The sequence below is a fragment of the Tauraco erythrolophus genome, chromosome 7 (genome assembly GCF_009769465.1).
Source record: "Tauraco erythrolophus isolate bTauEry1 chromosome 7, bTauEry1.pri, whole genome shotgun sequence".
NCBI classification, from domain to species: domain Eukaryota; kingdom Metazoa; phylum Chordata; class Aves; order Musophagiformes; family Musophagidae; genus Tauraco; species Tauraco erythrolophus.
The window spans coordinates 35,526,114-35,538,185 of NC_141471.1; the positions used below are offsets into that span (position 1 = coordinate 35,526,114).

Below are 12,072 nucleotides of genomic sequence, written 5' to 3' on the forward strand. Positions count from 1 at the left end.
GTTTATAAATTTCAAAGGTGAAACTTAAGCTGTTTGTAGAGTCACCAGATTTTAGAATCACATGAAGCTCTGCTTCCAGGGTGTAAAATAAGGTTATTCTCTTGGATTAGCTTTTAAATGTGTTTCTGATAGATTGCACTCCTCTGTTGCCTTGAGTGTTTAATGTGAACTGAACTTTCATCATAAAAGGCATCTAATTGTTTTCAGTTAGATTAGTACTAATCTCAAAGGACAGCATCAAAAAGGAGCATGGCACTAATCATTGGGATGCCCATCTATTGCCTGTAAGAACAGCAATAACTAAGCTATGTCCCAGAGAACTCGCAGCAAAAGTAAACCAAGGGTCAATTTTGGTTTGGGACTGACTGTGTACAGAGATGATTGATAATCAGTTGTTGAATAAGCAAAGATTTATAATCCTGTCAATAATAAATGACTCTGAAGGTCCTGGTCAGGGTCAGCTCCTTGCTGTGTGTCGTGGCAGTGAAGCAGGTGTGCCAGGCAGAATAGTGTAAGTATGGAGCTAAACCACAGGCAGAACAGATGAATTAGCTTAAATGAAAAGACTGAAGGGGAAAAAATAGAGTGTGAAAGGGAGCTTGTAAGCTTTAATGTTCCCTTAATATTTTATTAAAATGCTTTGCTGAGTGTTGTTAGTTCCTCTTTTTGTAAACACTAGCAAAACGTAGTAAAATTATATTAAATAAGATCTATTTAATATTTATGTTAACGATCAGTGTTCATTCAAACACCAAATTACCATGTAACTTACTTATTAGAAAATCAAACAGTAAAACACAGATTTTTCACATCTAGAATAATTGCAAGGAACTGTTCAAAGGATCTGCTGCCAATAATTTCTGAGAGGGTGTTTGGCCATGGCTTTGATTAGTAAATACATCTGGGAGTGTGATCTGTGTCTTCATAAACAGCCTTTTTAGCTCTGCCTTCAAGGTTTTTTTTCTTACGATTTCCCTCTGATCAGAGCTAAATTCCAAATTTCAGTGTTGTTCACCCTTAAATGTAAAGGGGAGTGGGGCGAGAAGAGCTCTGTACTATCACAGTACAGTACTTGCTTTGAAATTCAGGGGCTTTTTTTCGATTTTGCAGACAAGATCCTAATTCCAGGGCAGTACTACATGCCATTGAACCAATGGTTATTAGGTGGTCACATCAGATTCATGACGCTGCAAGTAGAGATTCTGCCGAACCTCTTCTGCGTGGCCTTCATCCACACCCTCAAACTGAGCTGATCTTCTGGAAAGCAAGAAGAGACAATCTTTTCTATATAAATAAGCAAGTAAGTGATTTCAGGTGTTATTGTAAGCATCACAGAGAACTTTCTTTTGGTTTACCTTTCCCTGTGCACTCTGAAAAATGAGACACAAAATAATTTTTTTTTGTTGGATTATTTTTGCAGATAGCTTGTAGTGGTTTCCCAAAGTAATCAGACTTTGCATAAATTACCAAAGAGAAACAAAGTTAAACATTAGAGGACAGTGGACATTACTGATGAAGGGTTATGTAGTTGTGAGAAATTCTCTTGTTTCTCTTTGTCTCTTTTCTAAATTTCTTCCCATGACATTTCTCAAACGCTGGAGAAAATGAGGTTGAGAACAAAGGTTATGTTCTGGGAAGTTATTGCCAAATGTGGCTATGAAACTGATACTGTTGTTTAATGATTATAACCATAGCTTGTTACAAGTGAAACAGCTCTTTTCAATTAAAAAAAAAAAAAGATATGCAAAGTTATTTACTTTCCAAATATGAAATCTTGTTGGGAACTGTGTTTAATCCTCTGCTTCTTCCATGCTTATTATTAGTGGTGTTGCGATATCAGGTAAGTGAACATTTTGAAGAGCCCAGTGAAAGCTTTTGGGGCCTTTCCATGGGTTTCAGCTGGCATGGGTCAGCGTTTATCTGCTTGTAGACCTGACACGCGTTTATTTGTTAATTCTCTGAGTGCAATTGCAAGTTGCCTGAATTCTCCCTTCCGCTCTTTCTACTCTTTTGACAGCAGACTATGATCTTTGGTTGCTTTCTTTCTCTTTTGTTAAATTCTAGCTTCAGAGTCCTGTTGTTCAAAAAATGATTAAGATCTTAAAAGTCAAAGAAAGCAGCTATTATCCTGCTTCTGAGGACATTTTCAAGGAAGTAGAAGATGGTAAGGGTACAGTGAATTAGGTGTATATTTTGTCTGTGTTTATATATGTGTGTGTGTTTCTGAATAATCTATAATTTGTCTTGACATAACAGCGTAAGTCATGATGATGAGATATATCAGGGCTGCAGGGGCATACACATGTTAAATCAAGCTCCTTTGTGTGCTGAGCTGGTTCGTTATTTGTGGAATTTTTTTTAACTTTATGTGGATACTCTTCCTGTCATAAAAATATGTGAGAGATAATAGCATTAGAAAAATCAATTAGCATGTGCATTTTTTCGGCATTGTTTTTGATTCTGTAGAAGTAGTAAATCTGTAGATAGATAAATTCTACTGCTAAGAACAATTAAATAAAACAGCAATAAAGAAATATTTGGCTAATATACTACTTAGTATATAAAATTAAACTTTAATGGAATATAATAAAATCCCAGCTTCTATAATTTTATTCAGTTTGAGATACCAGCTCTGCAAACAGCTTACACTTGCAAGTATTGTCTTGCCTATTGTACTCATGGTTAAAGATCACTGTTAGAATTTTGAAATAAAACCTTAAAGTATTCAGATATTTACAATTTTTAAGATTTTTTTTATCCCAGTGTTAAAATTTTGATTTCTTAATGGCAGATAATTTTGTATTAGTCAATTGAAATATATTTAAGTGGTTTTTCTGTTGATGGTATGACTAGAGGAAGAGATTGATATCTCTATAGTTCATCAGGTGCCTTTACTTAGCAAATAGTCTACAGTGGGTCTATAGTGCAAAAATTTTCAGGTCTTTTCTGAACTTTTGAGGCCAGAGATGTGTGGAGTACGTACCAGGCAATGGACAGACATTATTCACCAGGACCTCGCACCTGTAGAGGCCGGCATTGCTCTACAACTTTCACTTTAATACAAGTTTTGAGCAGTAAAAGAACAAACTTTATCTACATCGAAGAGAGACCAAACCTAACTGTTTGAATGAGTCTGAATCCTTTCCATGCCATCCCATGCCAGCAGCAGCCCAGAGCACTTCTGTTGTGCCTTCTGCTGCGAAGGGAAAATAGCACAAGCTTCTGTGGTCTATGGAAGGAAATAAGTTGTCAGTGTTTGAACATCTAGCTTAAAGCAAACACAGAGTCCTCTTCCCCTTTGGTGAAAAACACCAAACCATTGAACATATCACTGGAAGGTGCAGTGGAGCACACAGCCCTTTCCAGAATGTCAAGATGCACTTGCCTCTCAGTGCCAGGTTAGTCAGGAGTATTAAGTGATTATCATTGGACCTCTTGTGATCAGATCTGGCCTGTCCAACATACACCCTCTTTAAAACAATTGTAGGTTTCAGGCTATTTTTCTTTCATTCCAAGCTAGAATTTCACGTTTCCATCCCCTGGGTATCTGCAATGATTCCTGCTTCTCTTCGGTCTGCTTGGCAGCAGTGAGAGGTGTTGTTAAGCCTCCTTCACTACCAGAAGTGGAATGAGAACCATCCTAGCCACTTACAGAGCCTCTGTGCAGCTTCAAAAACAATCTTTGGCTGTAACATGCCACTAAAACCTGCATACTTTTCTCTTTAAAATAAATACAGGATAACTTTGCATTCCCCATCAAGGCTAAGTTAGTTTGGAAATTATAATCTCCTAAGGTGTAGCATTTTTTCCTTTTATATTTTTACAGCCCTTTTAGAAGCCCAAGATATTGATCTGTATCTGAGACCTCTGGAAAAATACATTCAGCTCTTTCGGGCAATAGAATTCCCAAAGATCCATAATTTAATCTCACCTTTATTTCACACCATCTGCCTGATAGGAAGCCACTCCGAGTTCTACAGCGTGCCTGCATGAATAGTAGTTCTGCTGCAGGAATTATGCAATCTGCTTATTGACCAGGTAGCTTCAGTTAAGGGTAATAAACCACAAAAGTACCTAATAAATAAATGTTATTGACATGCAGTACACTGATAACAAATACATGGATTTAGCCTTCCTGTTAGTTGTCTAATAAACACCATAATTACATTATAGATACTTTCAAACAGATTACTAGCTTATTAAATTTGAAGTTGAGGTGAATAATTATTCATCAGCTGCACCATTTACGTACTGTGTATTTAGGAATGAAATATGTTTCTTGTCTAGTGAAAGATAACTATTCTTCAGAAGCTATATAACCTTTTCAGGTTGAGTTGTTGCTTCTTACTCCCCTCCCTTTGGAATACTTCTGCTGCCTCTTTTATTGTCATGTTTCTTAGCAGGTATTTCCTTTTGTGAATTGCAAAGTGCTGGTAAGAGCTATGCAAATCAAGAAAACAGGGGGTTTGCAAACGAGATGTGAATGAGCCACCTTGGCACGTTTTCTATCCTCCCGTCATCAATAAGCTTTCATCATGCTTCCACTGAAACTGGTTGTTATGGTGGGAGTATGAGAACTTCTGCATACTGGCAAGCATAAGCCATTCTATAGGATTCACTGTTCTCAAGGAACTTCCATTGGTTAAGAAACAGGAGACTTCCCTTCAAAGCCAGCCTGTTGTACTTTCTGAATGGCCACCACAGTCCTCCCTTAGGAACAGCAGGCAGCCAGCCTCTCTGATGCCTCCTGTCTGAGGGGACAAGTGTGCAGCTTTCGGGGTGATCTGTGACCAGGGAGTGAGAGAAGAGACGAGATTCTCTTCTCCTGCGAGAAACAACTCCCGGGTCATGCTTACAGAAGTAGGAGGAGGCTTGCCAGGGCGGTCACTGAACAGGAGCCCCCTGAGAGCATCTGGAGGAGTAAATCTGCCTTCTCTGTTACAGGCTTAGAGCAGAATTGAAGTGCTGAGTGAGTACAGGGTACCTCACTCTTCTTTTCAGGGGGGAGAAAAACATGGCATGAACATCTGTGCACTGCAGGAATCCTTTCTCTGGCAGGATGGGAACTAGATGCTTAGATTTGTGTGGAGGTGTTACAGCAAACAGGCGAATGTGTTTCCAATATCACTTTTATTTTGGGGAAAAAAAGTCTTTTTACTCTGTTATTTCTTGAATGTTCACTGTGCAAAATATGATACATAAGGGTCGGTCTAGCTGGTGGGATTTGTAACAGGTTGAACATACTTTGGGAGCATCTGAAAAGTGAGCGCTGTACTATGAGATAATCGACAAACTAGAACAGTTAGAGATAAGAATTATAAAAGATAATACATGTTATTTTTTGTGTTTATATGTAAAGTGGAAAGTAACTTTATGACTGATGTCATGACTACCTTTAAAAAAGTTACTTTTAAAACCCTTTTATTTTGCTGTTCATTTATTTACATTCTAGTCTAGGTTATGTCTTTCACCAGAAAATCTTTTCAAAGGAGAACCTGAAGAAGCATTGGAGCATGTGAAAATAGCTAAAACAACCTTAAAAAGCTTTAAGGATTCATTCTTTAGTCACAGAAACAAATTGGAGAGTTACTTCACCTGTGGCAAGGAATTTAAACCATGGGATTTCAGATCTGAGATGTTGTTTTCCAGATTTGATATGTTCCTCAACCACTTACTGAAGATTGAGATATTATTTATCATCTATGTTGCTGGATAAATATAGAATCTGAGAAATATGGGCTATCCTGGGTTATACAGACAGTAAGACTTGGATTTCTAGTATCCAGAATGCAAAATTACAATGCATAGGAAGAGTTAGGAGTGTTGAGTCAGATGCAAACGTTGCATGCTGTGCAAGGAGCAGACTAGTATTAGCAGTAAGAAAAAAGACAAACATGTTTCCTAAATCCAACCCTTCCCAGGGTTCTGAAAGTTGCTCAAGTAAAGTGCTACTCCTCAGATGCAGCCCATGGCTGAGATTTTCTCCTGAGCATGGCACCTCCATCATTTTTTTTTTTTCTAAGAGCTGAGAAGCAGTCATCACTTTATAGATGACTTTATAGATTAAAAAAATGTGATGTTTTAGACTAATCCTTGGATGAGACAGAATACTCTTCACCTTTCCTTTTAAATCTGTGCCAACAAGCAAGAAAAGATGAAAAATCTGAGATCAGGAAAGGAGTGTAAAATATTTTTCTAATATTGTGGTTAGGGTAGATGGGAGCAGTTACAGCTTCTGGTTCCTGCTCCTGGGGCCTTGTTTTAAGCTTTTTGTGAGCCTGGAAGCAGTTGCAGTAGGAATCTAGACTGGCTGCTGATTAGGGTGCCCTTCTGGGATGTGGGAGATTCACTTTTGGGATCTGAGCTGGAAAATGTTGTACTTCAGCTCTGCAATTATTTAGCTAGTGTGCCTCTCCATCCCACCCCATTAAAATACTGTCAGAGAATGAGAAGTCCAGTCTTACAGAGTCCGACTGCCTGCCACAGCAATCTCTGAAAGGGATTTGGGGTGAATGTCTTGCCTGTCTGTCAGCAGACAAGTCAAGGTGCTCTGGCTGGAGGGGTAGTTGTGAATGCTTGGGAACAGCATCCTGTGCCAGCAGATTCACAAGGATGGCTGTTTGCGCCCATCGGGAGCATCGCGTCCAGCCGCGGTGCATGAACTGACTCTTGCTGACAGCCTTGGTTCTTGACCATCAGATGGTCCCACAGAGAGCCTGGCCCTGTGCAAGCAAGTCCCTTCAGGGTGAGGTGACAGCTGAGTCTTTGCAGAGCTTAATACTGAGAGCGTAGGGGTCTGCGATGTGCCAGGAGTCTGCTCGGGAAAGCTGCAACTGGGTGTGTTCCTGGAGAGAACAGGCGTTGCACGTTTGTAAACACATGAGGAATCAGTTATTTTCATCCCTTTGGGGCTTAAGACAATTACTTAATTCAAGTGAAACCAGAGACCATAGAAATTGATTTGGCACATGTTTCAAGGGAGGTTAAAGTGGGTTCAGTTTTACTCCTCTGAGAAAGATTTATGTTTAATTTTCATAGCAACATTTTCTGTTATGATCATAAATCATGTGTTTAGGAGCGCCTGTTCTTTTTTATCTAGGCCTTTTTTTAACTTAATCTGATACAAATTTATCTTCATTTTAATTTTATATTCTATGAGACAAGTAATTTCTACTTGTGTTTTAATCCTATAAGTGACTCAACCAAGATAAAGCCTTGCTGGAATTACCTATTGCTCCTCCACTTTTTTCATATTAATTATTTAAGATGACACAGATTTTAACATCTCATTCTGCCAAACTGGAAGAGAGAAGGTCAAATGAGGCAAAAAACATTTCAAACGTCAGGTTTGTTACTGGTTTGGTTTTTTTTTTTGTAGAGGCATACTGTTAATTAATTTTTGTTCATTTGACCTAGGAAATTTTCATTAACATGTTGGAATTTCAAAAACTGGAAAAGCTGGAGTTTGGAATCAAAGGGAAAATTTTAAGTAAGCAAGTCTGCAGAATGAATGAAGAGTTTCTGGAAAGCTGTGAAGTTTTCAGAAAGAGAACATATGATCCTTCAGATTACAGTAACATGGTAATACTGCACTCTGCGTGTAGGCGTTTGGGTTGTTATTTCCTTGTTTATTTAAAAGTATCTGTGAACTAGGAGGTTGTGAAACTGGGAATTTTATAGTGCTGAATGGAACTAGGCATGAGATAGGCTTCCAACATAGTTGGTTCAGTGTCTACTACTTCTTCCTAAACCAGAAATTCATTTTCTTAACAAAAGATTTCTGGATGCTTTCTCCTGATCAGATGACTGAATTATTTATAAGTGCTACATATGGAGAAGCATTCAGGTGGCTCTCACCAAAGAAATTTGAGTGAATAAACTAAATTCAAGTGACTAAAATAAATTTGGAAACAAAATCGGCCACCATTGCCCAAAATTAAAAAAAAAAAAAAAGCTATTTATTGATGTACAATATACATTTTTTTTCCTGAGTGTTAGAATTTAATTTATCTGCACGTCTGGTGTAAATAATAAATCAGTTGATTCTGCTTGAAAAATAGAGAAGGTTTTTAAAATGTTGGTATATAGCGATGTCTCGCAATCATAGCTAGAATAATTCCTGACACTATGCTCACTAACAGCCATGGTACGTATATCTGATAAAACAGAAAGAATGTTTATTACTTTTATGTTCTTTTCATAGACTCTTTTTTTTTTGTCGTTTTCAAGATTTTGATGTTAATTCATAGCTATAAGGATCTGTAAACTTGGAAAATGGTGCTTTCTGAAGGATTTAATCTGCTTTTTAAGATAAATTCAAATAAAGAAGTACCTTGTTGTGTTACGTAGTTGACCTTGCTGCCTGCTGGCTAGAGCATTCGCCTGCCTTCACAGTGGGCTCTGGTCACAGCGTTGGCACTGGGCAGCCGTGCTGGGGAGGGGACCAGCGCTGCCCAAAGAGGGGACCAGCCACTCAACTGCTCCTCTGGCTGCTCCAGCTGGCACGGCCAGCAGAACACTAGCCAAACTCGCTCTCTTCTTCCTTTTTGACCCTCACCATCTTTGGGAGCAGGGAGGTATCGATTAAATTCTTCCGGCAGTGAATGGGCTGGCGAAGCCTGGTCTGCCCCGTCGCAGGTGTGTACCCCAGCTGGGGGAGGTGGGGCAGCGGTGGGGAGGTGAAACAGCCCCAGCACTGGCTGCACATTTAGTGGGTGCCCTGTGATGAGTCTCTTCTTTGCAATCCTGGTGGTGCACAAGGTCACCATTGCAAGCGGGATTTGATCACCCCAAATAATCAACATTAAAAACATACTTTTTCTAATTTGCTGACTGAGCATCATTTAAATGAAATTCTGATTCTCCATCAGATGACCATTTAAATTTTTTTTTTTTTTTTAAAATACTTACACTCACCTATTCCTCCCACCCCTCCAAAATTCTCAGGCCAGCTGATTCTCCTGCCTGTGTCCCTGCCATTTCCTGACACTTGTGTACCCACAAGTGGTACTGGGTTTGCAGACGACGAAGTGATGGGCTCAGCCTGCTGGTGGGCATAAGCTTTGCTGGCCTTTGGGTGCTCGGACTGGCTGCGTGATATTTTTGGCAGTGTGGTCAGAAGAGCCAGTGCTGTGTGTTCAAGGAGCACATATTTTGGGTACAGTGTTATTTTAACAGGCAAATTTTCTGAAACAGACCCAAATCTTAAAGTAGTTGTTGTTATTAAAATAATATATATTAATAATAGTATAGTTATTAGCAGAAAATAGAAATTTACTGTTCTGTTAGATGTGGTAGGAAATATATTCTGTGTGTATGCACGCTGATTTTTCTTTATAAGTGGTATGTGGCTTAATTTAGGTAATTAAAAACCCAGAGGAATGGTCGTAAACGAGATTTGAACTAAATGAATGGCACAGGTTTAATTAATGCGAAAGCCCTGCAAAATTGTTAATGTCTTTGGGGTAAAATCCTGGTACTACTTTAAAATCCACGGCAAAGCTTCACATGTCTTAAGGTCAGGACTCACTATACTGTAGTTCTCAATTTCACAGCTCCTGATAAAATCCTTATGATTCACACTAAATTCCTGCTAATCCTTGCACAAAGCAACAAAGCTGTCTCAGAAAGAAGAAATGAGAGGCAGCAGAGACCTACTGCTGCTTTTTTATTTTTTGTTTTTTTTTTTGGCCTTCTGAGGCAGCAGGATGCTCTGTAGCATCCTTGTCTGCAGGAGATGTGGTTTCAAGATGCCCCTTCTCAGGTCTGTTTGTAGTTTACCTGGTTTTGCCTTTACCTCTATGGAGGATTACTGCATGCTCAGTATATAAATGTAAATGTCGGTGAGATGCTTGAATAACAGTTTTAATCTGCTAGGTAAAGTACAGCAATTATCATATTTGGCCAGATGATTTTTTGCTGATCCATTTTTGAGGCAATGAGTCTTTCCTTAGTGACTTGACTGACTTAGGACAAAAGCAACCTTTATAGCACACTTCTCAACAATCATTCTGCATTGTGAGTTTGTTGACTTTCCAGCTTTTTGCCAAGTAGAGCTTAGTCAGTGAGTATTAGTTTTTAAGTTTGAGCCGCTCTTACTCCTGTATGCAGGCTTAATGTTGACAGAAGTAAAAGCAGAATACCAAGCACCAATTACTGTGCTGTTTTTACTGTCATGGCCAAAATATCTTTTTTTCCCAGGTTCTTCAGAAACTATTTGCCTTTGTGTTTGACAATACTAATCAGGAGCTTTATGAAACAATAGCTGTCGTCTTATAGCTAATTTGTTTGTCAGAAGCGTCAAGGTTCATGCTATTCAATGTATGATATATGAATAGTGTCCACATACTTCCAAGAACAAGTTTTACATGCCTCTCAATAGGCAACGTGCAGTATGTGTTTGGTCGATGCGTGGATGGAATTGCCCAAAATCCAGAACAGAGCAATGGTCTATTTTGTAGTGTGACTGGGGGATCTGACCTCGAAAAGGATGTTTAGCTTTCAGAGCACAAGTGTGGGCTTCTCAGACTGATTGTCTTGAATGGATTCTTGATGTGTTAAATACATATATATCTTTTTGAATACATATCACAGGCAGTCACAGAACTAAATCTGAATTTCTTTATTTGCTGTGGACAAGTGCATGTAGTTCATCTTGTCATGTGTTTTGAGTATACATGTATGGGTTTGAGCAGTGTGATTCAAAACAAAATCCCAAACAAACCACATTAGTTGAGGGAGAAGGGGTTAGAAAGGAAGAAGATTCTTAAATAAACAAGTTAATTTGATATGTCTTTCCAAAGACACTAGATTTTATTTAAATGTCCACCTTGGCTACTGGTACTTCTGTTTTCTATTTATTTATTTTTCAAGTGGCTTGCAACAGAAAAGAGACACAGCCAAGCTATAGTGAAAAAAAGAATATTTTCTCAGAGATGATAAATATATAACATATTTAACAAAGGAATAAGTGTAGCTTTACATGTACATGTTACTGTTTGTGTTGCTATTTTAATAGGACAAAGCAGAAGGCACTGGAGCTCTCCCTTCAGAGCCAGCATGAGCTTGCATTAATATGCACCTGTATTTTCTGCTCTTTATCATTTTTCCAAAAGTCTTCATCCGTGAACATGGTCAACTGCCTTGACTGTTAAGAAAGTAGAGCTGTACTATAGAAAATGTCTGATGTTCCCTTGCCTAACACATGTGGTAGCTGTGGATTCTTAAGATAATCTAAATAAATGTAACAACGAGTCAGAGTCAGAAGATACTCTTTACTTGGTGAGTTGACTTCAAGTGTTTGAGTAGCTGAAGTTTGATACTTGCAATATCCTACTTAATGATAATATACAGAGATAATTTGGGCTTGTAAAAACTTGTTGAGAAGTTCTTTGTTTAACGCGAGGTTTAACAGGATGAAACAACATAAAATTAAGGAGTAATGTTACCTGGCAGAGATGACTACCCCTCTTATCAAGCTTCCTAAACAAAGGTGTCACTAGTATACACATGTATTGATCTTGCCCTGGTACACACACATATAGATCTGATGCTGTTATTTAAAAATAATCTATATTGCTAAGCAAATTCTTCAGTTGTTAACTCAGTTTCTGTAAAAAAAAAAAACAAACAAAACCCAAAAAAACCCAAACAAACCAAAAGTGTTACTATTAGATAGCATTGCTCATCAATTAAAATAGTACTGAAAACCGTGAAATACAACAATCTCTGAAGTTTCTTCAGTGACAGAAGTAAGCTATGTATTTAGCACAACCATATGCTGCCCATTAGCTTGTCTTTGCATTGGAAAGACATGCGTTTTAAACTTTTTTAACATTACAGGAGTTTAAAGATGATTATACTGAATTTAAAGCCAAAACTCTGGATCTTGACAGTTGCCTTGCCTCAGTTCTTTGTGTAGGATTTCATGACTGTTCAGGTTTAGAATCCATGTTCAAGGTCAGTACTCATACACATGAAACTGTTCTTCATTTATTAGTAAAAAAAGTTTTGTGCATTGCTTAAATTATGCTTTCTAGGTAAACTGTTTGTGAATTGAATGCCTTGGAATAC

General features: G+C 38.3%; 1 protein-coding gene across 1 annotated transcript in view; it reads left to right on the top strand.

Moving 5' to 3' along the window:
• Positions 1-377: 377 nt before the first annotated feature.
• DNAH11 (dynein axonemal heavy chain 11) overlaps positions 378-12,072 on the top strand; it is a 74,985-nt gene continuing 63,290 nt past the window's right edge. Inside the window, exons 1-6 of the mRNA XM_086614914.1 lie at positions 378-511; positions 1,111-1,300; positions 2,065-2,164; positions 3,827-3,894; positions 7,417-7,581; positions 11,842-11,958. Of these exons, the coding sequence (XP_086471040.1) occupies positions 378-511; positions 1,111-1,300; positions 2,065-2,164; positions 3,827-3,894; positions 7,417-7,581; positions 11,842-11,958 (774 nt within the window). The remainder of the gene's footprint in view (positions 512-1,110; positions 1,301-2,064; positions 2,165-3,826; positions 3,895-7,416; positions 7,582-11,841; positions 11,959-12,072) is intronic.